Source organism: Halichoeres trimaculatus, unplaced genomic scaffold, assembly GCF_033239565.1.
Source record: "Halichoeres trimaculatus isolate MK-OKI-2021-1 unplaced genomic scaffold, fHalTri1.1 fHalTri1_scaffold_3, whole genome shotgun sequence".
In the NCBI taxonomy this organism is placed as follows: Eukaryota; Metazoa; Chordata; class Actinopteri; order Labriformes; family Labridae; genus Halichoeres; species Halichoeres trimaculatus.
Window position 1 is genome coordinate 38680358 of NW_027437181.1, and position 27765 is coordinate 38708122.

At 41.7% G+C, this 27765-nt stretch overlaps 1 protein-coding gene across 2 annotated transcripts in view; it reads left to right on the top strand.

Annotated features, from left to right (window-relative positions):
• The window catches only part of cdh8 (cadherin 8), a 172581-nt gene that overhangs the window by 53463 nt on the left and 91353 nt on the right, over positions 1 to 27765 (top strand). For both annotated transcript variants that reach the window (XM_074666074.1, XM_074666073.1), the window contains exon 3: positions 11463 to 11757. In XM_074666074.1, coding sequence (XP_074522175.1) covers positions 11463 to 11757 — 295 coding nt within the window. The remainder of the gene's footprint in view (positions 1 to 11462; positions 11758 to 27765) is intronic.

Sequence of the window (27765 nt, forward strand, 5' to 3'; positions counted from 1 at the left end):
GTGTTTGAGTGGAATGAGAGTGGGATGAAAAGTACAGAGGATGGGCTTTGAGATTAAACAGGTTAAGTGAATAGACCATGCCAACAAAAAGGCTCCAGAGGAGAGGACGTTACGCAGGTGCTGCTGGTGTTATTAAGACATCGTTATCATCCCTGAGGAAGTAAAACACAACCATCACAAAGACAATAACAACACACTAATTAATAATTAATAAATAACTACCTTTAAAAAGGACTATGGCAATACGTAAATAGATTTTACAAGTATCACAGGGAGCTGTTTTATGAAACTGATGGCTTTTTGGCTCAAAGGATTTGTCCAGCTTGCAGGGAAGATGCATGTGTGTCCAGATGGAGCCACTGTGAACTCTACTTCGAATAGATTGCCTGTGATCCCTTCCTGACCCTCTTAAAGTGTCCCGTGTTTCAACATCTACAAGTAGTAGCCTTAAATTTGCAGTAGATTTCTGCAGCAAGTGGGTAAAATTTATATTTTAGAGTTTATTGATCTTTAAATAAAAACAAGGAAAATGTAGGAACAGATTTTGTGAAGCAAGATAGGAGATATTCATTGTAACAGTGGATTAGCAGAGCTAAAACAAGTAAGCTGTTGTTAGCTAATCTCATACCTTACAGGTGGTAGCTAGCTAACCTGTGGCTGATCGTGGTTAAGAAAGAGTACAGCTCTGTGATTTATTTTATTTCTCCAGAAGTTTGAAGCAGATGTCATTTCTGCAGCACAAGGCCTCAAAGAGGTATTAACTCTAAATATTCAACAGCATCAATTTTCAGTACAGGCACATCAGTAGCAGAAACCAATAACTGCAAAAAAATCTGAAGAGGAGGAGAATCATTACATCATTTTAAAGCTAACTTTAATCTAATTAATTTCTCAATCAACAACAGCAGAAACAAACAGACTGAATTGTGGTTTTCGAGCATTAGGTGAACTTGTGGATGTCTCATACTCAAAGTCTTGTAGGTGGCGTTGGTGTCTGATGTTAGCTCTGTTAGCCATGTCTGTAAATAGCATGACACTACTCTGCCTTCTGGTATTCCCTTTGTTGCTGGGTTAGCACAGCTAGCTTTTCATCTTATTGGACATAGATCTTATGTTTCAGATAATGATGGATGGAAGGACAGGTCAATGACTTCTTAGCTCACACCTGAGAACCAGCACTTCGTCCTCACCTCCTCATCCTCACCTTGTGGGGGGACATCAGGCTTTGCACCAGTTAGCATTGACATGCTACAGACTGCTAACAGCTGATTTCACATCTAAACAATGCAGCCATGGTTAGAATGGATGGTTTGTAGGAGCTTCACACTAACACAGGAGCAAACGTAGTAAAAATATCACTGAAGACAAAACCAGTTTGGTGTCTACGACCAGAAAACAAACCATACAAAGAAAAGACCCACTCCAAATACAAAGATGATGAAAAAGAGAAGACAGAGCTGCTGCAGCAGGCAGCCACAACCAACAGTATGGTGCCTAGCATAGAATCAATGTGCAAATCATGCCTCCTGGCCCTTCTTCTCAAACCCTCCCCTTCACGCTAAAAGAGTGACAGAAAGTTGAAGCTAAAAAAAGACGTAAAAGAAGAAAAACATTACCTGTTTTGACACCATTGATTTTTCAGTTCTTTATCTATTTTATGATACACATTTTTTGATACTAATGTTTCTTTTTCAGTTTCAAAATATGTTTTCAATGCCAAGTCTTGTTCTCAAAACCAAATATTAGAGTCATCGTGTTGGCTCCGTATCCGTGGATGTGTTGGACAGCTATTTGATGTTTTTATGTTTTGGTCTGATTTGAATGACTGATAGAGTTTGAAAGAGGGAAGACCTGTAGAGTATACTGACTTGCAGAAAGCCATAGAAACTAAAGAGTAAGTGATTTTCAGAGGCTGTTTCCAGAACACTTCTATTACCCATGATGCTTTATAATGAATCACAACAGTTTGAAGTCGTGTCATGACCCTTTGGAGAGCCCTGATCCCCAGATGGCTCCAACCATCTGACTGTACAATGTTCGAAGCATGCCTCCACTTAGCAGCTACACAATGCTCAAAACAAAGTGATGCACTGTGTTTGGAGGAAGCTTTTAATGAAAAGAGCTTTTATTACTGTACACACTACTCAAAAGATTAACTACAGCTATTTGATTACAAGACACTGCCTTTTGGTGTGAAAGGAGGCATCATTTATTGATGCTTCAAAACTGTAGTGCCTCTTAATGTCCTAAAGAAGCAAACTATACCATGAGTAAATCAACTGACTGTTGCTCCGTTGAAAGTTGTATCAACGCCTGAACCCAGGTATCAGCACTGCATGAACATTCTCCTTTAAATTTTTGCAATTTACACATTTGTCTGGGTAGAGAAAGCAGGATTGGACTTTCTCAGCTGCAGTGTTGGGCAAACTACTCTAAAGAAGTAATAAGTTATAGTTATTCATTAATTTCCCCCAAAAAGTAATTGAATTAGTAACCAAACTACAACTTCATAAACATTAGTAATTCTTGCATTACTTTATGAAAAACCTTTAATTTTTGCAAAAAAAAGTCCGTTTTTGAGCAGGTTTTGCTCTGGTCAAGCTGGGAATCTACCCAGTGACCTTGCTGTGAGGCTGCAGCGCTAACCGTTGCACCACCGTGCATCCCCTAAGTCCTGTCATCTCAAATATTTTTTTTTTCAAATCAACACAAGTTGACTACTTGTGGCTTACATACAACCCTCAAAAAGCATCCACCCCTCTCCCTGGAGTTGGTTTGACCCAAAGACGCTGCAGGAGATCCTCTCTGACTGCAGGTTACACAGACACACACAGGTAGCTGTGTGATAGTTGTTGCTGAAAACTTTACTTTAGCGTCAGCTCCTTGTTAAAGACGTGTTAACATGATTATTCTCATCATTACTTGTGTGTCTGATGCTTTTCCCCACATGTTATTTGCAGCTCCTCTCTTGTGCCTGGCTGAGCGAGCCAGGATATAGTAACACTTCTCATTTCACTGTCAGTAACAGTAACAGCTTTGAAACAGTAGTAAATTAGATTACTGTTACTGGAAAAATAACAGCATTTCTTGCACATCTTCAGGGCAAGATCAGCAAGGAGTAAGGAATCACTTTGTCTACAAGTGGTGCCAAAGTCACCACAAACAGGTAGTTCCTTACAGAAGCTTTACGGGCTGTGAGCACCTGAAAGTTTGAACGCACAAAGTGAGCCCCAACTTTGATAACCCTCCAGACCTGATGGGACTTTTTCTTTTTTTGACCTTTCTCTGTCCCACACCTTGGTGAAAACACAAATGAAAATACCTTCTGCATCAGTGAGCAGACAGAAACCGAGTCTCTGACCCCTTGTAGAGGACTAACTGAGGTAGGATTTGGAGCAGCCAGCCTGACGTACTGTGCAGACTGTGCAGACTGTTTCAGCAGACAGAAGCTGACAAGCTGCATCACATCGACAGCGTCTCCTCCCTCCAGCTCCTCGTTCCCTCGTCCCTGGTGCACACAGAGGAGGAGCACATGTCCTATCTATCATTTACCCAGGCAAGGAGCAAAATCGTTAGTTCCCTCTGTAGGCCCCTCCTTGAGTATGTGGCACCCAGGCTGGAGGCGGAGGGGCAGGGTGGGAGGGGAATCTGTAGAGTCTTCCTCATTAGGACTCAGTGATTGTTCAAGTGATTGCCATAAAAGCTCATCTTGAGCAGCGACTGACACATTTCCTCCTCCGCTGACAGGAGAAGTCCCATGTAGAGTATGATTGGGAGTTGGGAGATGGGAGATGGGAGATGGAGGTGTGTGTGTTAAAGCGTGTGTGCATGTGTGTGTGTCTTCCTTTAGCTGATGCCTCCTCTATCACTCCGAGCCGCAGCTTTAAAATAAACGGAAGTCTGTCTTTTCAGCAGCCAGAGAGCCGGGGCCAAGGAGAGAGGTTTAATAACTCTGCCTGTGTGCACACACAGCTGCACTCCCTCGTGACGCCTTTATGATGAATTCTGTTTATGTTCATGCAATAATGCAGCACACTGTTTATTTTGGGTACGAGAGAACTGAGCATCACATGATGATGGCTGGATTCGAGGTTTTCTCTCATTCTGCAGCCTTGAAGGCACCGTGCGTCTGAAAGTCTGAGCTGATGTGCTGGAGCTCCCGTCCTCTTTGTTGCACATGATCACAGTGTTTCCAGAACGTTTCTTTATTGTTTTCCTGTTTCCTGGAAGTCATGGTCTATGTCAGGCCACGTTGCCCAGGTAACAACCCCCTGCTTCCACACACATGCACTCAGTAAGTGTACCCTTTGATGACCGTTTGTGCACTCCAGTGTGAAGGCTGTCTAAGAAGTGGGCGACGGGGCCATTTAGATGAGACATCAGTGTTAAGACCTGCAGCTGCCTCCAGTCAGCTCAGCTCAACTTTCAGGGTACGCACAGTTAAGTAGAGGTCTGCGGCACACTGATGATTGCTTTCATGACTTCTTTTCTTTTTTTTTTTCTAAAGAAAGCACAGAGTGTGCCCTTTTATGTGAAGTGGTGAAATTATTCATCCCCCTGCAACTTTTGTTAACCTGTCAGCCTGAACGCTCTGCGGCCTGTGCTGCCCAGACAGCTCTTCAAAGTGGTAACTTAATTAAATGTAAAACTGTTCACTAGAGAAAGGAAAAAACAGCCACGAATCAAGGCAGGGAGCATGTTGTGTGGGTACTAAGCTTTGTGTAGTTCTGTCATCTGGCTCAGGTAATGATGCTCCTGTTGTGTTTTCTTTTTTGCTTTTTCTACTGTGAGCACTGCTTACACAGCGTACCATGCACAGCCCACAGGAACCACACAATAATCTGTATTGATTAAAAAAATGAGCATAACTAAATTAGCTTTAAAGCCCTGTTTGCTTTTTTATAAGTAGGAAATGCTCTTAGTTTGTCCTTACAGATCAAACACCTTTTAGCAGCTGGAGCTGCATAAACAAGAGTTTATTAATCAGTAACGATTTTTGTTTCCTCTCATCAGATCCTTTTTCATAGTTTGTTTGCCGTCATCCTATCTATTATAAACTAATTAAACAATCACACACCCCACCACTTACACTCTTATCTCAAACTACTCGGTGATGACAAAGTGCTTAAAGTTTCAACCTTAACTTTACAGGACCTACATGTTTAACAATCGTAGCTTGTCTTTTCCTGCTACTTATCCTGAATTTAAAACTCTCTTAACAAACATAACTACTTTAAACGTATGTGTACTGTAAAGCTTTTGGGCTCTAATTTCGTAGACCAGGCGCAAGCGCAGGCGCACCTGCCCTGCGCCGGCCTTCGCCGCGCGGACAGGGCATGACCGCGCACTTTGCAAGTTTCCTGCTGTGCCAAGAGAGGCACAGGTAAGGCACAGAGGAGCGCAGAGCTGTGCGTCCAGGCCTCCCTCCGCACAAATGGCAGAGAGGGGGGAGAAAAGCCATGAGTGGGTTTAACACAGCCGAGCGCTGTTTTCATCAAATGAGCGCCTCTCCTCGCCTTTAAATGCGCTGTGGCCGGGGCGCAGCTTCTGATTGGTCTGACTGATTCACAGCACCGCGGAAGTCATGCCTGAAAGACCCGATAGCCGAGACGGTCAGAGTGGGGCGCATCGGAGGACACGAAGCGCGTCACTGTGTGGGCCAGCTCCCGGGACAGATGTAATCTGTTGCTTTGTCATTAATAGGAGTACAAAATGAAGAGACAGTTACACAGCTGGCTTATCCATTCAGAATACTTTTGATCCACCTGCACTCCTGGTTTGTCATCGCCAAATAGCAGAACCTTTGGTGATATACTGTATACTCTCCCAGTGTCTCCACCTCATCCTCCTTACAATAATGTACTCCATCTTTTTAGATCATGTTAAAAATAATCACTAAAACAGAGAAATATGGGAAATCATGGGTAAATCCTGAGTGACATACATTTATTTTGTCTCTTTTTTCTTTGTCTTTTCTCTCCCTCTTTTCTTTGAATTAAATGAAATGAGAGAACCAGATATATACTCAGTATCAGATGTTAAGGCTGTTTATTGTTTAATTGTAAGATGTGCATCAAACTTCCAGCTGCCGTCAGGTTAACTTTCCATTATGACAAACGGCTTTAATCTGACATCAGATGTGACGGGACAGTTAATATAGATACAAATGTATATGCTGGTTCAGACAGTTACATTAAATAGTGATTACTGTGATTGTTTATTGCATTAAAATGTGTCTGACACTCTGGAAACCTGCCTCTGAGGCTTTGTTGACATGTGCGCACATGTGCGCCTGTCACCAAATTACAGCTGTGGAGGGTGCGCTCCGCTTTGCGCCGAGGATGGACCAGGTTGGAGCTGGCGAGCATTCAGTGCACTTTTTTGGCACAAAATTGTCACTGCACCAACATGAATCTGCTGACACCTCCCCCTGGTGCGCCGTCAACTCCCCCTGGCGCACTGTCACACCCATCTCTGCGCAGACGGTCTACTAAATTGTCAAATTGGCAGCACACGGCGGTGCGCTGCACAAAATTAATACTGCGCGGGGTGCGCCAGGCTTGCGCCCCCTGCACTGCGCCATGAAATTAGAGCCCTTTATGTTTTACGAGTAATGATCCCAAAGAAAATAACCAAAGACAAATAAAAAACTTGACTTGAGGGCCAACAAGTAAAACACAATGAAGCAAAGGGGCTGTTTACACAACAACAGTTTTAGGATGAGACACAAAAGCATTGATGTGTTTTTGCTAGAACAAAAACTTCTGAAAAGTACCTGAGGCCACCAATACCATACAAACAGCAAGCTGAGGTTTTCAACGGAAATGCTGACGTCACGCTTTGCTTTGCACATTACACTTTCATTGTTGCAACTTAGATTGCCATGCACGAAGCAGGCACCAAGGCTGCTGAATTTGCTGATTGCCTGTCAATAACATGTACATCTGTTGTAAACCACTTCTGCACCTCCCTTCAGTTTTGCATATTAGCAGCCGGCCAGACTTCTCCTGGTCTGTGGAGGAGTGTCTCAATGTTTTATCGCCAACTACAGCCCTGGCATGCTTACTACAGTGTTTTCAGTCTATTAGCATTACCATGTAAATGCAGATTTTTTTTGTTTGTTTTTTTTGTTTTGTTTTTGTTTTTGTTTTCCACTGTGTTTTTTTTTCTCTTTTTTTTTTTTACATTTTCAGGTGAATCTATGTGTAAAGTGCTGTTCCACTTTCTGTTTATTTTCTGTTCCAGCAGGGCTGCTCAACCTTAGATTAGTTTTTAGAAGTTTGTAAAAAAAAAAAAAAAATCAGTCAATCAAGCGTACATAACTTCCTCTTGTCTTTTTATTGGTTACCTATGAACATGATTTGACCATAACTTACGAGACTGTGTCAATGTGCTTTTCCTTGAGGGAACAATTTTTGCTTGAAAGTTAAGACAGAAACTAAAAAATACGAAAAGTTGATGAGTTCAAATTCTTGGGGGGTATTTTAGATCCACAGCTCAGGCTTGATAATCATGTGAAGAAAATCATTAAATCAGTAAGGAGTGATCTAAATTGTTTTAAAGTAATAAGGCAGTACATACCGACTCAAGCAGCTCAGATATTGATGCACTTCATGATTTTCTGTCATTTCTCATATTGTATGACAGTTTGGGCTCAGGGTTCATCTTCAACTTTTAGAAATCTTTCATCCTTGTATGATAAAGCCCTAACAAAAATGGACAAAAATATATATATCTGTTTGCATCACTGCCACATGCTGTAAACAATATAATCTGCTGAGCTTTGCGAGCTTCATGCACCTGTCTTTCCTCGAACTAGTTTTTAAATGTGTTAATAATCTGGCCCCTGGATCTCTTTCCAAGTTTGTTTCAAGGCAGAAAAGCAGCAGCAGAGTAACAGGAAGCAGAGTGAGTGGAAACTGTATAATCCGAAAACGTAGGTCAACATTAGGACAGTCAGCGTCCTCTGTTAAAGGCAGTAAACTCTGAAATTCATTACCACCTGAAATCAAACTAAACACAGATTAAAATCCTTCATTGATAAAGTCAAGTGCTGGCTGAAAGCAAAGCAGCAAAGCAGAGCTGTAACCATTTTTCAGCTCAAACTGGTTTGTAAAATTTGCTGTTTTTTTTCTTTCTTTTATTATTAACATTTTTTTCACTGTTGTTCTGTAAACCTTTTTTTTTTTTTACCATTTTAAGTCTGCTAAATGTAGATTTTATGATCTAGTTACCTAAAGGCCCAACAAGGGACAAGGGCTGGAATCTAGCCCCAGCTATAAACTCTGTGCAGCATATCAGATTCATGCCTTGTATGAAACTACATTAAACTGAATCGTCCTGATCAAACAAATAAATTCAGTTACTTTGGGAGTAAGGTTCTGTGTCAAGCCAAAGGGCAATCTTCGGCCCCTAAAATATGCGGCAAATATGGAAGTGTTAAAAGCTGCAGTTCATAGCGCGTCCACAGGACGATGATTGCAGAAACTACACACACACTGATCAAGTAAAAAACACATGTTCACAGCCTGGTTCAAAACACTCTTTGGTCTAATTGGCTTAAATCCATGTCAGCACACACTGAACAGGCTGTGTTCTTTTCTTCTTCTTCTTCTTCTTCTTCTTTTTTTTTATTTTGTCCACTGTTTGTCATGCAGCATTTGATAATTTAAAAGAGTTTTGACCTTATAAGGGCATGGCTGATTTGACTGACAGGTGGGCAACCAGCAGCTGTCTGCAAAGAGGGAGAAGGCCCGCCTTCCAACCTCATCCTAAATCAAATTAAGCCAGGTCAAGTCATGCCTTTCCAATATAGTTCCTGTTGAAAATCACACTCCTCATCACCACTTCATTCTTACCAACCAATAAAAATCGAGAGAGGGTTGTTATGTAATCATTGTCACTGACAGGTGACGATAGTTCAGTAAAACAGCTGAATCAAGGACAAACTAAACTGAAGTCATCACTGACACTCATCCAGATTTTTTTTTTTTTTTCAAGGCTGCATTTTTCGGTTGTGATGCCTCTGCTAACACCAGGCGATGTTTCTTCCCCATGTTTTTAACATCACATCTTTTTAAATAACTACACATTTTAAAGACAGATAGAGAAATGCTTAAAGGACTTATCAGTCTTGACCAAGAGGAGCGAAGGAAAGGCAACATTTTCCACCCAGCAACTGTAAACAAAGGCCGTGTAAATCAGGGGCGGAGCCAGGATTTAAATTGTAGGTGGGCCTTGAATTACAAAAGTGAGTAAATAACTATTACTATACAGATAAAGAACTGTAACTATGTATATTTTGAAGCAGATATGGTTGCTTTTTGATTCTTTAACATTTGATCAAATTCTAGTGCATCAAACAGCAATGGCTCTCATTGGTATTAGACAAAGAGTAGCGCTCTAACGTAGGACGCCTCAATGTTCCCTGTATTATAGGCTGTAAGAGCAGCAACATTAACCACAGTTAAATAAAAGACAAAAATCTACAATCTTTCCCAAAATTATTCTCTAGCCCTTACAATATAACATGAGGCTGAATAAGTCATAACTTTTTAACCAACAGGCTGAAAGATTGCCAAACTTGGCTCTTTTATAAAGACAGGGCATCTAACAAACAAAGAAAACAAAATAACAAAATGGGTGTAAGGTGACAGAATTTTGTAAAATTCCTTTTTAAAACTGATTTTTTAAAAATAAATAAATAAAGAAAAAAACATATTTTTTCAAAGGAGACCTTGAGGTGGGCCTGCAAAGCTGCAAAGCGTGTCACATGGTCTTGAAAGGTGGAGTTGGACATTTTGACCTTGTGGAACTTGAGGTGTTGGGCGCATGTCTACCTCTACCTGTGATGTTATACAGAAATCTGTGAAAGAGGCCTTCATCTGTGCAGGAAGAAGGCAAAGAAGAGGAACTCACGACCCACTATCATTACATTTGATAAATGGCAAAATAAAAACCTATATGCAAGTTGAAACAGCCAATCTGACCCCCTACAAAGGAAACACCGACACATGCAGTCATATAGCTGCAGGCATACCGCTGCACGCAGGAAGTCACACATAGTTTAAAAAAACAGTGACAGCCCGTCATTAATTTGAGCTCATTTAAAGAGTTTCTCAGTGTGCAGGATGTTGCGAGGCATTTGTGTTAATGAGCTACATCATTCATGTGAAATGATGGCACAATTAGGAAAACAAAAGTGCAAGGTGTGACAATTTAAGCGAATGTGCTTTGTCAGTGTCTGCAAACAACACCTCTGAGACAGTGTATGCATAAAAGGCGGCTTATAAAAACATTGCAGGGGGTTTAGAGGTCGTCTTTTCACCGCCAGATTTTTACCTTGCTGTTGTGCACCCTGCCACGCTCCCACAGGAGCCTCTGCTGAAACACTGTGGCAGGAAATGAAATTAAAGCTGCTGAATACAGATGTTCTGATGCGTGCCCTCGCTCGGTCATGCCGCGGCGGCGCGTTTTTAAGAAGCGTGCACATTAACAGAAACACAAACGGGCCCTGAACAGGGCTGGATTTGTTAAAGTTATCCTCTGAAAGTCACTCACCTTGGGGATCAAGCGGCTTATATGAAAGGTGACTTACAGTAAAAGAAGTTCTTTCTCTGCATGTGTGAATACGAGCTAAGTTCCCCACCTCGCTCATGTCAAAGCCCTGCTGTTTCTTTTGTTCTCTGACCTCCTTCTTTCCGCACCGTTGTATCTCCTGCTCTTCCAATTTACCTTTTTAACTTGAAACAGCAGAAGGCTTTGGCCCGTTCTTCTGCCCACAGATGTTTCAGCAGCCTTATGTAGCACTGTCAGACTCATTAGTTATACTCAGCTCGTGCAGCGAGCGGGAGCCGACCACTCAGTCTAGCACGTAATGCAGCTTTAGTGAACTAATGAAACTGTAATTACAAAAATAATGAGGAGCATGCAAGAACGTCCAGTAACTTTGGGGCCGTTTATTTGTGAACATGAATCATCATGTGCAGCGTTTCATTCTCTATGGATTCAGATGCTGTCTGTCCTGGAACTGTTACTGGATGCACTTTTAGTTTCTTGGTTCTGTGGATTTCAGGCTGCAGGGAGCAATAGCCCCACGATGTGAGCTCATGTGATGTATTTGCGATGTATAACGAGGAACAGTGTAGACTAAGGTCCATTTCCCGGGCTGCTTATGCAGTTATTGTCCCCAGTGGGCCTCGTTTAGTGAAGTGTAGGCTCTGTTGAGCTACATTTAGGATCTCTTTTGCTTCACAGCAACAAAAACAGCACATTGCACACATATACAGGCCCACATATGGAACATTTTACTGCATTTACACCACAATAACATCCAGGATGTGCTGAGCATATCATCTTACATTGGCTTTAAACCGCCTTTCTGTGTTTACTCAGTGGGATTAAAGAGATGATCATGCTGCATGTTTTAACTCCTCTGCCTCGTCTTTCTCTGCTCATTGCAGCTACACACAGACTTGGATGTGGGCAACAAGAACATCAAGTACGTCCTCGCGGGTGAGGGCGCCGGCACTATCTTCGCCATCAATGAGTTAACAGGCGACATCCATGCCATGAAGAGACTGGACCGCGAGGAGAAGGCAGAGTACACGCTAACAGCCCAGGTCGTTAACGCCGACACCGATGAGCCCTTGGAGCCGCCGTCTGAGTTCATCATCAAAGTCCAAGACATTAACGACAACCCGCCGCAGTTCATCGAGGGCCCATACCGAGCTTCTGTTCCAGAAATGTCTGCTGTCGGTGAGTCACAAACAAACAGACCTCCTCTCTGGTCTCTGCTGCACGCAGCTGCTTTATCTCTGAGTGAGAATCCAGAGACGGCTGATCTCTAATGGGCGATTGCATGAAATAATGACTGAATAACAACAAGAGCAAATGAGGAGGCCTATTTACATGCTTGCTTGCTTGCCATGGGTATCTCTTGGCAAGAAGGATGAATCAAATCAAAACATTGGAACTTTCTCAGTGCAACAACTTAAGTCCTGCTCCAGACAGAGCAAACGGAGGCAGGGCTCAGAGCTCAGCACTAACAGGACAACCAAACCATGTCCTTTTGAATGATCCCAGGGGAAACCATAGTTGGAAATAATGGAGTTAAATCTAACATCATACTCACACCGTAACTTTTTCCAGTAACGAGTAATATAATTAATTACTATTTCAAATGTAGTAACGCCGTTTCTGAGACTGACAGTGAAATGTGGCGTGTTAATCTGTATCTGACCTGGCTCACTCAGCCAGGCACAAGAGAGGAGCTGCAAATAAAATGTGGGGCGAAGCATCAGACATACAAGTAATGATGAGAACAATCATGTTGACACATCTTTAGCAAAGAGCTGATGCTTAAGTCAACTTTACATCAACAAATATTGCACAGCTACCTGTGTGTGTCAGTGTAACCTGCAGTCAGAGAGGATCTCCTGCAGCGTCTTTGGATCAAACCAACTCCAGGGAGAGGGGTGGATGCTTTTTGAGGTTTGAATGCTAGGCACAAGTAGCCGACTTGTTTTGACTTGAAAATTTATTTTTGAGATGACAGGACCAGACTTAAAAATAAAGGGGGAAATCTGGAGAAATCAAACATCAGAAGTAGAGCAGGAGACAGGGTTAAAAAGTGGGAGAATCCCTCCTAAATCAGGAGAGTTGGCAGGTCTATCTGACCTGGCTCACTCAGCCAGACGCAGAACAGGAGCTGCAGATTTAATAGGAGCGAGTGCTGAGCGGTCTGTGGGGTTAAAACTGGCATTTTCAGAATGGCAGTAAACGGACACCCCTTAAACATCATGGATGGAAAAGACAAAATCATACTGTACATGTGAACATTAAGTCCCAGAGCAAAGCCTGCTCAAAAACTGAGTTCTTTAGCAAAATTGAAGGGAGCACAATAATTACATTTCCTAGTAACTAATTACTTTTATGAAAGAGTAATTCAGTTACTAATTCAACTACTTTTTTTTTTTTTTTTTTTTTGGGGGGGGGGGGGGGGGGGGGGGGGGGGGGGTTATGCGTAATTATAACTTATTGCTTTTGTCTGACAAGGTGTCTCAGTATCTTTTAGCCCTAAGGCTAACATTGGCAATTAGAAGTTGTAGATAGAATCAATTGTTAGCTTTATTCTGTCCCTCTGTTGCCCTTGTAGTGTCTCTAGATGATGAAAAATGATTATAATCCCCACCCCCTCTGGTAATTTTTTGGAAACCCTTATTTCAGCCTCTGTCTGACACTTTATTTGAGCTGCTGTCTCTTTAAGACACCCCACTCCACAAACCCCCTTCACTCTGATTGGCCAGCGCTCTGAAGGCCTGTCAGTGGCAGGGCTCTGGGCAGACCTTGGTGTTTGAGGCCCTGGGCCCTACACTGTGTCATGAACCAGTCAGGAGACCTCAGCATTTCAGCAAGATCTCATGAAGATCTGGTGACGATGCACTATTTTTCAGACTAATCAAGGGAGAGCAGAGTACCCCCTCTTCAAAGAACAGAAAACTTGAGATTTTTTTTTCTTCTCAGCAGAGAACAACATACAGCAGGATGTTGTCAGTCACTGTCTGATTATAATTGTTTCCCCATGAGCTCCTATTAGAAAGTAAGTGATCACTTCGGCGTCATAGCGAGGGGGAAGTTGGTCCTCAGTGTGACTGACTTCTTCAAATGTAACTTTAGTTTGTATTTCTGTCTCTAATTCTAACCTTTTATATGAGTAAAGCAAAATGAGCTGAATGATTGACTAGGTTCAGATTTGTTTTTCATTCTGCACAGAAAAAGATGCCTCTAAACCCTAAGAATAAAATATTTTGCCCAACAATGACACGTCACGGAAGCTGGTAAACTCATTTGATCGGGATATAAGACAGAAAAACTGAAAAGAAAAAGATAAATGTCTTTTACTGGTTTATTCCAGAAGAAAGGTGAGCACAACTCACAAAGTGGAAAACAGTCTGAGCTGAAAACAGTAACAAAGCTCAGAGATAGTCAGTGTCACAGCTTGGATCAAACCTGATGTAAATTAATCTCCAGTGTTGTCATTCGAACAGTCTCATCTTTCTCACAGTGAAAACACTCCTCTCTAAAGAAATATCTGAGCCCCTACCGATGGGCTACACTTTTACATCCAACACTTATAAACCAACATTAATATCTGAGGGTTCATCTCATACAACAGCTTCAAACGTGGCCTTAAAAACACATTTTCATTCATAGTTTTTGTCAGTGATCTGTTCATGCCAACAACACAACATTCTCCTTCATAAAGATAGCAGTTTGGTTCATTGCAGCCAATTTTCTGTCTGTAAAGGTTTAAAGAGGGGGTATTCTGCTTTCCCATCTTCAAAACATGGCTTTAAAAATTAAAAAAAAACGCTGGATGTTCACACTAAATTTGATCAGATTTTTATAGATTTGCCCCCTGGCAGGCCTCTGGCCAGCTGGCCAATCAGAGTGAACAGGGTTTGTGGAGCAGGGAGCTTTAAAGAGACAGCAGTTAAAATGAAGTGTTTCAGGCAGAGGCTGAAATAAGGGTTTACTAAAACACCAGGGAGGGGAAACAAAAAAAAAGAGCTGTAAATCATGTAGAGATAGTACAGGGGCACCAGAATGAACCATACATGATACACAATACCCCCTCTTTAATTTGATAGAGTCAAGGATCTTAACAAATGAGTTCAATGCCATAAGGATTTTTTATTTTATTTTATTTTATTGTTTTATGATTTTGGAGGTGAGGTGATACACAATATGCAGACTGGCTTGAGCTGTAGTTTAATGTTTTTTTTTAAGTATAGCAGTATTTGCATGGTGGGATAAGACAAAATAATACACAGTAAATTTTCTCTCAGGCAACCTGATTTCTCATCTTGAGGTTCCTGCAGTTCCTCCAGACTCAGCACAGCTGGTTAACGCCGGCGCTACAACCTCCATTCAGCCTTCCAGCCAATAAAATGTCAAGTTAGGGCTCAAAGGTCATACATTTGAAATGATCCTATACATTAGGAAGGCACAGCACTCACCATCCTGACGCTCTTTCACACTGCAAGACTGAAAAAAAAGCAGCCGTAGCACGTTTCACACACACTACAGCAACATCAGCATATGTAGATACAGCTCTCGCCCTCTTGGCGAGCATTAAAAAAACGCTGCACTCCACTTTGTACAGGTCAGAGGCCAAGCTATTTAATGATCTGGAGCGTTTGGGAATGTGTGGATTTTTTATTGCATTCTTCTACATTTCCATGCATGCAGTGGGTTGTGTGGTATTAACGGGTGAGCTCTGTGATCAAATATTTATGCAAAGATTAGAAATCTCTAAATATAATATTTTATAGATGACTAAAGCTGCGAGAGAGGAAGTAGGAGAAGTCACCGTGGACAACCTGGAGAGGCACTTAGAATATATCATTTCAGCTTTTCTCTTCTTATCACTGCTCGGAGGCTTTACAAACTCCATCAGTGACACTATAAATATAAATATGGATGGCTTTTATTTGAGGACTCGGGTAGTTTGGTGTAATCATAAGAGGAAGACGACACTGAATAAAAAGCAAAAAGAATTTGCATTTACACTCAGAAAGTGTTAGCACCTCACTGCCACTTAGCTTGACAACAGTGACTGATGCTAATTGCCACAAGCTACTATTCCTTCATTCCCGCTGCAAACTGGCACACCAACGCCTCCAAACACTTTCCATCTCAGCCCATGCTAATGTATTCATGTATTCACATTCTTATTCTGTCCATGCATTTAAATGACCGCCGCGTGATGATCACATAATTCAGCTGCATTGCTCATCTGGCTGGAGAGTGTATGTGGATCAGCGTTTGTCTCTTCAGGGGAGCCTCACCGCCGACCCCGGAGCAGTGGGAGTCTTGTATAAAATGTTTCCATCAGCGGCAGGAAGGAGATCAGAGTGTGTCTTTATGTCTTTTTGACATCCAGCGAGTTCAGCCGAGGTGCTGAGGTCTGTCGTTGGGCCGTTTGTGCTTGTTATTGTGTTTTTCCTCAACTTGGTCTTGTTACCTGTCATGACGCTGACACAACGCGCTCAGGCAGATGGTGTTAGGGAGTGTGTTCGGCGAGTCCCATCTGCAGGTTGCTGATTTTGCATCAGATGTAACGGCAGTTTGACTTCAGATCCTAGTGATCATTGCAGCTGGTTTGTAATTGCTGCTGCCGCCACTGCAAACAGGAACAAAACAGGGTGCATAAAGAAAGCATGTAAACACGGAAAAACAGCAAACTCTTGTTGTCTGAACTCTGTAACTCGATCCCTGCTGCTCATTGTTTTGGATCTCAGTTGAAATGTACCCGAGCTCTCAGAGGGTTTAGTCTGCACGGTGCGGGGACTGCCACAGTGACAGGGTAGAGAGTAAAGTGGTCGTTGACAGCACTCTGTGATTTGCCGGTGGGAATAATGCATAAGAAATGGAAATCGGCATCTCTTTGTTGATTGTTGTTCCCTTTTGTCACTTCTGATTAATTAAACATTCACCAACGCTCAGTTGTTTGCATGAAAGGCTTTTTCTTTCAGAGACTAGTTTTTTCCTCTTGTTAAGTTTTCATGTGCTGCGGCATTATGGGAAAGAATCAGATGCCCCGGACAAACAAATAATAACTCATTCATCTCTCTCGCCTCATATTCATAAATCTCCAGCTTCTTTGCCGTGCTTTTTCATCTTTATCCTGCCAAAATGAGAATTTATGCAGGACTTTCTGCAGGACTGGATTAGAGGAAGTGTGCTGAGCTGCGGATAACTAATAAAGTCCACAGGAGAGGGAGTAGATGAGCAGATTTCAGCTGCATATGAGCAAATCTTCATCTTGACGCGAAAGCGAGAAGCATTAAAATGTAATTACGGCACGTGCAAGGAGGTGCTGCATTACGTGTCGAATTGAGTTCAGACAATGCTGAGTGTGCTGATGTATTTCTGCTCAGCCAGATCCCACCTGCGTCGAATAATCAAAAAATCTAATCCGGACCGTAACAGTCTGGTTCTCCTGACGATGTTATCCACTTACAGAGCTTGTCAGTTCCACTCCAGACTGCATCAACGTCGAACCGGCTTCTCCCTTATCGAGAGTGTTTCCACGCCGTATCTGTAAGACCCGCGACAAATATCAACACCCACCTTTTATCTGTCAAGGACCACGCTTAGATAGAAAACCCTCTCATTGAATGTCACCATCCCCCAAAGGAAGCGGTCCCCACAAGCCGGATGAGATATGTGACATGGGCCAGCGAGGTCGCCGTGTTTCCTGTGTGCGGAGGAGCATAGAGGTTAATGGGAAATGAAGGAGAAGGACCTTTTGTTCTTCCTTTAAAGGGGCCAGTCGGATAAGACGTGTAGCTTTCGGTGACTTTTCTCTGACTTTCATTTTCCTGAATGGCTGAGAAAAGAGGTGAGCACCGTTTTAATTGTTTGGTGGATGGTCTCTCACGGCGCGGTTTAACAAAGACAGGAAGTGGAGGGTAAAGGTGGTGATAACGCCGGAGGAGAGACAGCCAGAGAGAGCACTGTTTGATCTCATTAGTGTGAGGACCCGGACACGTCTGTTGTCAGAAGAGATTGTGTGACTGGATGGGTTTTACTTCCATGGTGCTGCTGTCAGGAGCTGCTGTCCAAATCATCTGTCCTGGTAGCGTGAGAGAAAACAGCCATGGTACCTGAGCTACAGGATATCACACAGCTTCAGTAGAAGTGGAATTGGATAAACCCAATGTGGTATGGAGGGCTACGGTGATCACGGTCAAATGATATTTTCAAATAAATTAACTGTCTCATTTTCCAATAATGAGATGGTTGAAACTTGAGCTTTGCTGTTTATTGCATTGCTCTTTAATTTTTCTATCCAACCCCTTTTGCACTCACTGTTGCTCAGCAGAGAAAACATTGATTCATTTAAGTTTCCCAATGTTTTGTTTTCATAAATCACAACTCTTTGTTCAAGAATCTTTATCTTTTCAAATTTAAATCCTTAATTTAAGTTTTTCAATCTTTTTTTCCCCCAAACCAGCTAATAAACAATGTTTTTCTTTCAACTATCTAACGTGAGGAAAGATCCCTCAATATATCCTACAAACTGACTCACATGATTTTTAGAGGGGAAGATATGCCTCCTGATGTAGTCTGTGGTCACATTATCACAATTCCACATTTTCACCGAGGGGCAACATCCGGTTAGTAAAAGCAGAAATACTAAGAGTTGCTATTTATCGAGAATCAGCTTAAGTCTGGCTGCAGAAAGACCAGAAGTCACACCCAGCCAAAAAAAAAAAAAAAAAAAAAAAAAGGGCTTCTGCAACACTAAAAACATATTTACTGCCTAGTTCCAAAAACGGCTTGGGTCTAAAACGCTGACTTCACTATCGGCACACACTGTACGGAGAGTGAATTTTCTTCTAACTCAGCAGTTTAGAAGTTATTAGGATCGTTTGATTGTCCAATCAGAGACACAGCTCAGGTCACGTAACAGACAGGCGCCCTGTAGCTGTTAAAAAGGAAGTTCACAGCTGGTGTCATAGCAAATGTGGCTGCGCCCACAGATAGGCTTTATTTCACGGTTTCAGGAACAGACAGGCAATGTCGCGGAAGCTACGTCCATGTTTAATACAGTTTATGGCTAATCACAAAATTGATAATATTGAAGAATTGCACCTCAACCATCATAAAAGAATCAGGAATAAAACAAATCGCCCTGACTAGCTCATCGTTTGGTAAGGAAATCCTAAAGATGTCTAGGTATCGCTTTATATTAAGGTCCTGTAATAAGCATAAATAAGACCTTTGTAAGTACTTTTAAGCTGCTTATTCATGTTATTATTTGTTTATAGGACTATAGCACTGCTTAATAAGTGTTTAATAAGGTCATTGTAAGGGTTAGGTGAGCGGCCCCACAGGTTAGGTTTAGGCATGGGGCCCTGAATGGTTAGGTTTAGGGGAAGGGCTGGGGTAGGGCTCATGAGAGACAAAAGCAGAAGACAAAAAACAAAGAGGGTTAGGGTTAGGTTCCATATAGCTTATAGAATAAGTTGTCTTGTAGTAACTATTACAATGATCTTATTAAACATTTATTAAGCAGTTATATAGTCTTATAAATATATAATAATGTTAATAAGCGTTTCATAAGCACTTACAAAGGTCTTATTAATGCTTATTACAGGGCCTTAGTATAAAGCGTTACCGATGTCTAAAATGACTTTGTGTGTTTCAGGTAGAGTGCTCCTTTTTCCTTCTGTTACATAAACAATCATGTTTTGAGATGCTAAAGAAGCTAGGCTTGACCAAAGGCTAGCTTACCTTAGCGGACACGTCACTATCTCCTCTTGCTCGTGTTGCTTTTTCATTAGAAAGAACCACTATTACCCCCTGTATATGAAGGAACTAGGTCCATAGTGTTACTATCAGGTTTTCATAAAAAAAAAAAAAAAAAAACAGTTATCACTCTCACCTGTCACTAACCCTGCTGATTTTTAGTCACTTTATTATATTGAGATTTTTTTTTATTGCATGTGAGGCTCAGATATTGATGCAGCTGACCTCAGTCTGACTCCTGAGCGTCTGTAAACTTAAGTTGTCATCAGAACAGTGGTGCAGATCATGTGACCTTCATATGTCTCACTTGTTTCCTTCTTTCTATGAAAACCCCCTGACAGATCAGACTGGGAGCTCTTTTTTAGACTGCTGCTGTAAAACCAGCTCCTCTGCCTCAAACGGTTGATTAACAAAGACAAACATGACTCAAGATCCTTCATCAGTTTTCATACAGAAAAACTCCACAACCACATATAGTGACTAGGTGGTTTTATAAATGTAAACTCTAACATGGGAGCAGGACCCTGACACAGAGAGAAGTGGTCATGTCTCCCCTTGAAGGAATTCTGATTTACATGAAAGACCCCACTTATCGGCTATATAAGGGTGACACAACACATTGATTTTAGGAATTTTAGATGCTCTATGTGTAAAATAAAAAGTGCCTTCTTTTCAAAATTTCCACGGTCATTTTGTAACCTTTACTTAACCAGGAGGCAAAAACTAAACTAAACAAAACAAAACAAAACATTTAATCACTCAATTTATTTTTTCAAGAGTGTCCTAGCCGAGACAGCAACAGTGAACAGAGTTTCAGATTTACTTTAAAACAGTCATGCATCATAACACAATTTAAGGAGCAGCTATTTACCAGAAACAGCCAGAAATAGGCTTTAGCTCTTTTATAAATTGTTCCAGATGGCAGGAGCAACAAATTTAAACATCTGTTTCCCAGTTCAGCTCTGACCTCTGAGACAGCAAATACAATATAAACATATCAATAAATAAAAAAGTGAATATAAAGATAAATAAATAAGTATGGTGTTTTACACCATTTATCAAGGAAAGTTACAACATAAGCTCTCATATTTGTTGTTACTGTTACTTAGATTAACATTGAAGACTTGTCTGTCCTCATTTGACTCTCCCTCTCTCTGCTGACACACTTTTAAACTGTTGAAATCTGTTAATATCAAAAAATGATACTTTTTCTCTCTTTTTTTTTTTACTCACTAACAGTATTGTTTAAGTAACTTTATTAGCTATGGGCAACTTTGAGGTGCGCTCATTAGCTCTGCTGATGTTTCTTAGAATGTACCATCCAGTACAATACTAAAATAAAATTAAATGTCCACATAGTTTAGCTGATTGATTTAGAATGCTAGCAGGAAATAACGTTTTTTTTTCCACAGTGTCAACAGGCAAAATGTGTCAGACTCCTTTATATTATTAAATTGTTGTGGCCCCAGAATCATCATCACTATTGATAAATGATAAAAATCATGTTTTTGACACAGCTGGGTGATTTGTAAGAAAGCCTGGCACTGCAGCCATGTTTGATTCACTTTTCCTAACTTTTCTTTAAGAATAAAAGTCTCATTAGATACTTTTATCTATCTTTATCCATTTTCCTTGCACCTGTTTTCCGACATGTTTCCGTACATCAAGCAGAAAAAGCTGTTGAAAGGATGAAATACTGCAGCTCAGTATAGAGAAATCAGTGGACACCAGCAGGACCTCCTCTGCAGCACACGTGTATCGTGTAGATCTGATATAAGTAGAAATGTGAATTAATTCAGGTTTAAGCACATATTATGATTTTATATCTACTCTCTTATTGATTTTATTACATGTGCTTTACAAACCCCCGGGTTGTGTGATTTCCTCCTCGTGTGATCCTAAATGAAGGTGTAGTGGTATTTTCTTTAACTGAGGAGTAATAATTTAAATCATTATAATCTCATTCAAATAAATTAACATTTAATATTCTCCAGCTCTCCATTACCCAGATATGTTGGATAATTCTCCTTCCCCGTCGCTTTAATTGAATGTGGGTTTGTTCCTTATTTCTGCCAGCATCCTCATGATTATAATTATAATTCATTTGCACGGATGCACAGATCTCCCAGGATTAGTTGATCCTGTTTCTCTGTTAATGGGGTCTCGGACTTTAAGGCCAGTACAAACTGACAGATTTCCCCATATGTCCGTCGACCATATGCTGGAATTACAAGGCTCTGCAGCAAACACGGGGGTTGTGGTGTAGTTGGAAATTACAAAGTCATCTTGAAGTGACGCTTCAGGTAATTAGACGGAGGTCGTGAGACCGTCCTCCCCGTGCTAACAGGGTGCCAATGACAATAATTGCTACACGGCGAAACAAACTTGCTGAAAGTTGTTTTGTCGGATGGAGCTCATGCGAGAGGTGCCCCCAGGAGTGTTAGGCTGCGAGAGCGCTTCATTATCAGGGCGATTAATAAACGGGTACGCAGACAGATGGCCCGTCTCCTGTTCGCATGGGCCGTGCTCTCTGAAACCCTGCAAAATGAATACCTGTACGGCAGCGCACAGCCTCGCCAAATGTGTCAGGATCTGCTAAATTGGAGCACAGACATAAAATTGAAGTGACATTAATAGATTACCTGGAGTTGATTTGCATTTTCAGAGCTATCATGTGTGTGCGTAACAGGACTAACAGGCGCAGCCGTCTCTGTGAGGCCTTAATGATGTTTCTGATTACGCTCTCATCACCCGAGGCAGCTGGGAAAATAAGTAAAGGCCTGTCATTACAGATTTGGACGATAAATGAGCAGACTTGATCAAGGGAGAGACGTATGGAAATGAGCACAACGCAGACCTTTATCGGAGGCGATCGAAACATGCTTACAACACCAAGCAGAGAGCTGAGTGTGATCAGATGATTTAATAAGCACAGTTTAGTAAGTGATCCACTGTAACATGATCCTGCATGAAGGAAAACACTGGTACACACTGCTGGAGCCTCATCAAAGCTTGTTTCTGTGTGTGGGGAGGCTTCTCTCCCTGTTTCTATCTATACATCCAGCCATCCGTCTCCCAACACAGCTCTCACTGATTCACATCGCTCTCGTCCACACATCCACAACTTTCAGATCAATACCAGGAAAGCTGAGTTATTTTGAGAACATTTCATGCTCCACTTGGGTCAGATGTTCTATAAAAATCCCCTTCCTGGACAAACCTAAAAATATGATTGTACAGCACTGTGCTGATCTTGCAGTAAATCTCAAACATACCTTGGTGTTGGAAAGTGTGAGTCTGAAAGCAGTAAATGCAGTTTAACTTGAACAAACCCGAGCAGTATTTCAGGGTCACAGCAACCCACATAAGTAAGAGAAGCACATTTATAGTGCATCTTTCATCCAGTGTGTCTCTGCTCAGCTTCGAGCACAGAGCTAAAAGCCAGGGTGTCTGGAGTTTGTGTGTCTCTCTTCTCTGATCCTAGACTCTGGTCTGCAGCTTGGCAGATGGACTGAGTGGCAGGGGGCCCCTGGCCCTTTAACATAGTGGGCAGCTGGGCCAGAGCTGGGCCAGAGCGGAGCCTGGAACATCTGACGAGCACGCTCCTGGGCCGGGCAGGGACGCGTTAGATCGAGGCTGCGGTGATGGTGGTGGGCGGCTCGCAGGCCGAGCCGGGGTGAGAGGGGGTCAGAGCACCGAACCTGGCCAAGGCTGTGACTCTCTCAGGCCTGTGTCTGTGCCAGGCGGCTTGCATGCCAACATGCCCTTTGCTGTGGTCGTGCTAAATGGGGATAGGACAGGCCTCAGAGGCAGGAAGGATTTAACTGACACGCTGGTGTCTCTCTGTAAATAACCAGTGACTCCCATCTATCGCACCTCATTTGGCAGCAACATCTGCTTTAGTGAAACTGTGTGAGTGTGTGTGTGCATGCTCATGTGTGTGAGCCATTCACATTCTCAATTCATTAACTGAAGCTGCTCAGTCTTAGCCAAACCTTCACTCTGTGACACTGGAGGAAACCTCTCTGCTTATTTTTCTGGAGGCTTATATCAGAGTAATTGTTTTAATCTGTCATAAAGTTTAGCCACATGAAGCTAAGGCCACACACGTCTGGATCTGGCGGGGCATTAATCAAGTGACTAATCTATTTGAAACTGAACCATACTTTGTTCCTTGTTTCACTGTAAGGCCACAGAGATCTTCCTGTACCAAAACAAAGTCGTCAGATCTGCAGTGGAGTTTAGCTGCTAGTCATCTGCAAGTTTTCTGACTGAAAAGACTACGTTAGCCCTCTAAGGCATGAGCTATGAAAGCCTGATGACCATTTTAGAGGAGGTCATTTGAAAGTAAATGTTCAAAAATATATAATAATACTAAAACTCAAATGCTGCTGTATACCATCATGTTTAACCCTTTGGGATTCATTTGGAACAGGAGAAATAACAGGAAATCCAAACAGGGCTGTAGCAGTGTGTCTGTGTGGGTGTCATCTTAGAGTCAGAGAAAACTGACTTGTAGTTACACTGAGTGACCAGTGAATGAAGCTCATAGGAGGGTGGCAGCAGAAAGCTCTCTAAGGGTTGATATACAGTTCCACTGTAGAGACCATAAGATTCAGGAGAAAAAATGACTTGAAACAGCTGCAATTACTGCATGAGGCATATCAGCATCTGTCTTTTTTTTAATCCAACCGATACAGTTACAGGTTACCTGTTAAAAAAATATAATAAGTAACTTATTTTAAGTGTCACTCTTTGTTAGTTATGTACCATACATATGTATACCATATATACCAAATATGCACATGAAAACAAGAGAGTAAAGAAATTGTGTCATCTGCTTGGTGTATTTTTTGGGAGGAACATGAATCAATAAAATCTCCTTTTATACTGCAGACAGGAAATGCTGTTTCCCACATAGACGGAGACAGCCCACAGTATTCTAAACAAATCAGGTGTCCTTAAACTGAATTAAGAAAAAAAAAAAGATAAAAAGAAAGAAATGATGACAAATTAATACTACAGAGCAAATTCAGGCAGTACACCAACTAATTCCAAATTATCAGAGTATTTGGCTGAAAAACAGTATTGTTTACAAAGTTGACATAAAATATGCTTTTTCAAAACAAACCTAAAATGTGCTCCTTTTTCAAAACAAACAGAAAACATGTTCACCATCACAAGATAAACAGAAAAGGCTCTGTTTTAGTACATGAGTTGAGAGAATCGGCTGTAGATTTTTACAAACCATATGTCCACACAATACAGTGCTTATTGACGGGTTAGCAAGCTAACAAGCCTGAACTTAAGCTAACTGGATTTCTGTGTATTTCAGCAAATGATAGCAGTTTGTCTTTGTAGCTGTAGATGTGTCTTCAAGTTGGACGTGGAGTCCCTTTTGTTGTTCTCCTTTTCTTATTTAAACTCAGAATGAGACACACAGTTTCCATCCGGTAAAGGCTTTTTTTTTTGCCTGGCAGAAGCCATAATGATGAATGACCTTGGTTATCATCCTGACTGCTGATGATCTGTATCACTCTGAAAAAAAAAAAAAAAAACAACGGTCTGTCTCTGTAAACAACAACTGATCATTGATTGCCTTCACAGTGTTTAATGTTTGTTTGTGCTAACAGAAGGGTTAAAGCATGATGTATCACACAGTCAAGGAGCATGGAGGAAATATGTTGAAATGTGACAGTTAATTTTTGTAGTCAAGAGAGGAGGGAGAGGAAACAGAGAGAGCAACACATCTCTTTACATAAATTAATCAGTAAAAAAAGTGGATTTAACAACTTTAATGTAACCCCCTGAAAGAGCATATACATTTATATCTATATTAACTGTCCGTCACATCTGATGTCAGATTAAAGCCGTTTGTCATAATGGAAAGTTAACCTGACGGCAGCTGGAAGTTTGATGCACATCTTACAATTAAACAATAAACAGCCTTAACATCTGATACTGAGTATATATCTGGTTCTCTCATTTCATTTAATTCAAAGAAGAGAGGGAGAGAAAAGATGAAGAAAAAAAGAGACAAAATAAATGTATGTCACTCAGGATTTACCCGTGACTTCCCATATTTCTCTGTTTTAGTCTTTATTTTAACCTGATCTAAAAAGATGGAGTACATTATTGTAAGGAGGATGAGATGGAGACACCAGGAGAGTATACAGTATATCACCAAAGGTTCCGCTATTTGGCGATGACAAACCAGGAGTGCAGGTGGATCAAAAGTATTCTGAATGGATAAGCCAGCTGTGTAACTATCTCTTCATTTTGTTCTCCTATTTATGACAAAGGAACAGATTAAATCTGTCCCGGGAGCTGGCCCACACGGTGACGCGCTTCGTGTCCTCCGATGCGCCCCGCTGTTCATTCTCCTGCTGCAGGGACAGCGGCTCTGACCGTCTCAGCTACCAGCACTGTTTCCACGGTGCTGGGGATCACTCAGACCAATCAGACGCTGCGCCTCAGCCGCAGGGGATTTAAAGGCGAGGGGAGGCGCTCATTTGATTGGTGAAGACAGCACTCGGCTATGTTAAACCCACTCACGGAAACTTGCAGGTGTGAGAGTGGTGTTTTGTTTGTCATTTGTTTAGATCATAACTTCTGTTTTTATTTGTGCCGCTGTCCTCACAGGTTTAGCTCCTCCGTGTTGTTCATCATGTCTTTGTTTCACGCTCAGCAGCTTGAGAAAAAGATTCAGGTCCATCAGATGTTTCCTAGTTATCAGGGGGATTTAAAAAAAAAGAATAAAACAAAAGCATACATGCAGAGTCACAGCTGCTCAATATCACATACAAATGTGTATTACTAATTCATCAAAGGTTATTTATTATCCACTGTTCCTCTGAATAATGTATGTAACATCATCAGTCAATGTTCCACGTGCAGTAATATAAGCCCTTCGGAGCCTCATGGGGCTTTATTTTTTTGCAGACAGGCAAACACACACTACACACACGCGGTCCACACATGTGTGAGTGCATGTAAGTGCACATGTACAGTGAGACGCAAAGCTCGTCTGTGTTGGCAGGAAGCCACGGTGCGTGGTAAAGATGCTGTTGTTCAGGTGTAATTTGTCCCCGCTCCCCTGTGTCGCCTGCAGAGAAACACTCTTTTTGTAACTCACTCCTTCTCTTCCTCTCACGCAAACACTCCTTTTTTTCTCCTCCTCTGTACTTCGCCCTCCCTTTTGCTTGCCGTTGCTCTCTTTTGCTAAGCTAATGCCCCCTCTCACTCTTCCCTTGAGGGAGAACAAAAAGTAGCTGGCTTCTAGGTAATGAAGCCCTTCAATGTGATCTGCATAAGATTGCCTCCCTTGCTGGCCTCGCTGCCTTGCCCCAATGAATAGCAAAAGACCCTCAATGAGACTGAGGACAAAAAGCAGCCTTCTCCTGAGCCACGGTGTCGTTTCTCAAACAAAGTCGGCCCTTCTTTTTCTTTCGGCTGTGCCCATGAAGTAAAAAGAGCAGAGAAATGAAAAGGACCGAGGTAAATAATAACAAAACTCATAAAAGGGAAAGTAAAGGGGAGAGTGTGTCTGCATATTTATGCGCCTGAGCTTTTCGCCGAGCTGTTGTGCGTCTGTATCCGTAATGACGAGGAGAAAGATGCAGAGCTGAGGCTGTCACAAATGCCACCCTCTGTGTTGTCGTGCTGAGTGGATGTGATTAAATGGATTTCTAGCAACAAGGTCGACAGTGGTACAACAGGACAAGAGGGAAGCAAAGGTCAAAAACTACATTTATTTGGCTGAGTGCATTTTTCAAAACATGCTCGTGAGGCCGCAGCTTTAATTAAAACATAAAAACCCTCTGTCAAAAACACATAACCTGTCATGTCCAAGGTTACAGTTTGCTTTAATTAATGCTTGTAATCAAAGTTTTTTGCAGCCCTGAAATGCATGTAAGACTCATCTTTCCCTGTCAAACTGTCACACGCTGCTGATCGCTGTATCAAGGTCAGCTAATCAATCTGAGGGAAAACAAGGGCGCAGCTTCCTGCCGTCAGCAGCTCCACAGAGAACCATGCTGCTTCATCAGGCTAGGGGGCGCTGCTGAGGCCTGTGATAGCACTTTGAAACCAGCAATACTACACTTCACCTACACTTCATAGTTTGTAACAGGCAGTAGGTGTAGATCAGAGGTTCTCAAACTTTTTCAGTGATGGACCCGCTGTGATATGTTTTTGTTTTTTTTTCTTCTTCTTCTTCTTCCAAGTCCCCCCAACAAACACAAAGCAGTTTTGGTTGAAAGAAGAGACAAAGTGCATAATAAGTTTCTGATGAATGAAATATTTTTTTTAATTGTAACATTGTTCTTTACACTGAAAATCACAACTGGTTAGGTGCAAACATCAAACTATAGACATCAACTATAAAACACAAAGAACTGAAGATGTGTTTAAAAGGAAAAATGTATGCACATATGAATAAAAGTG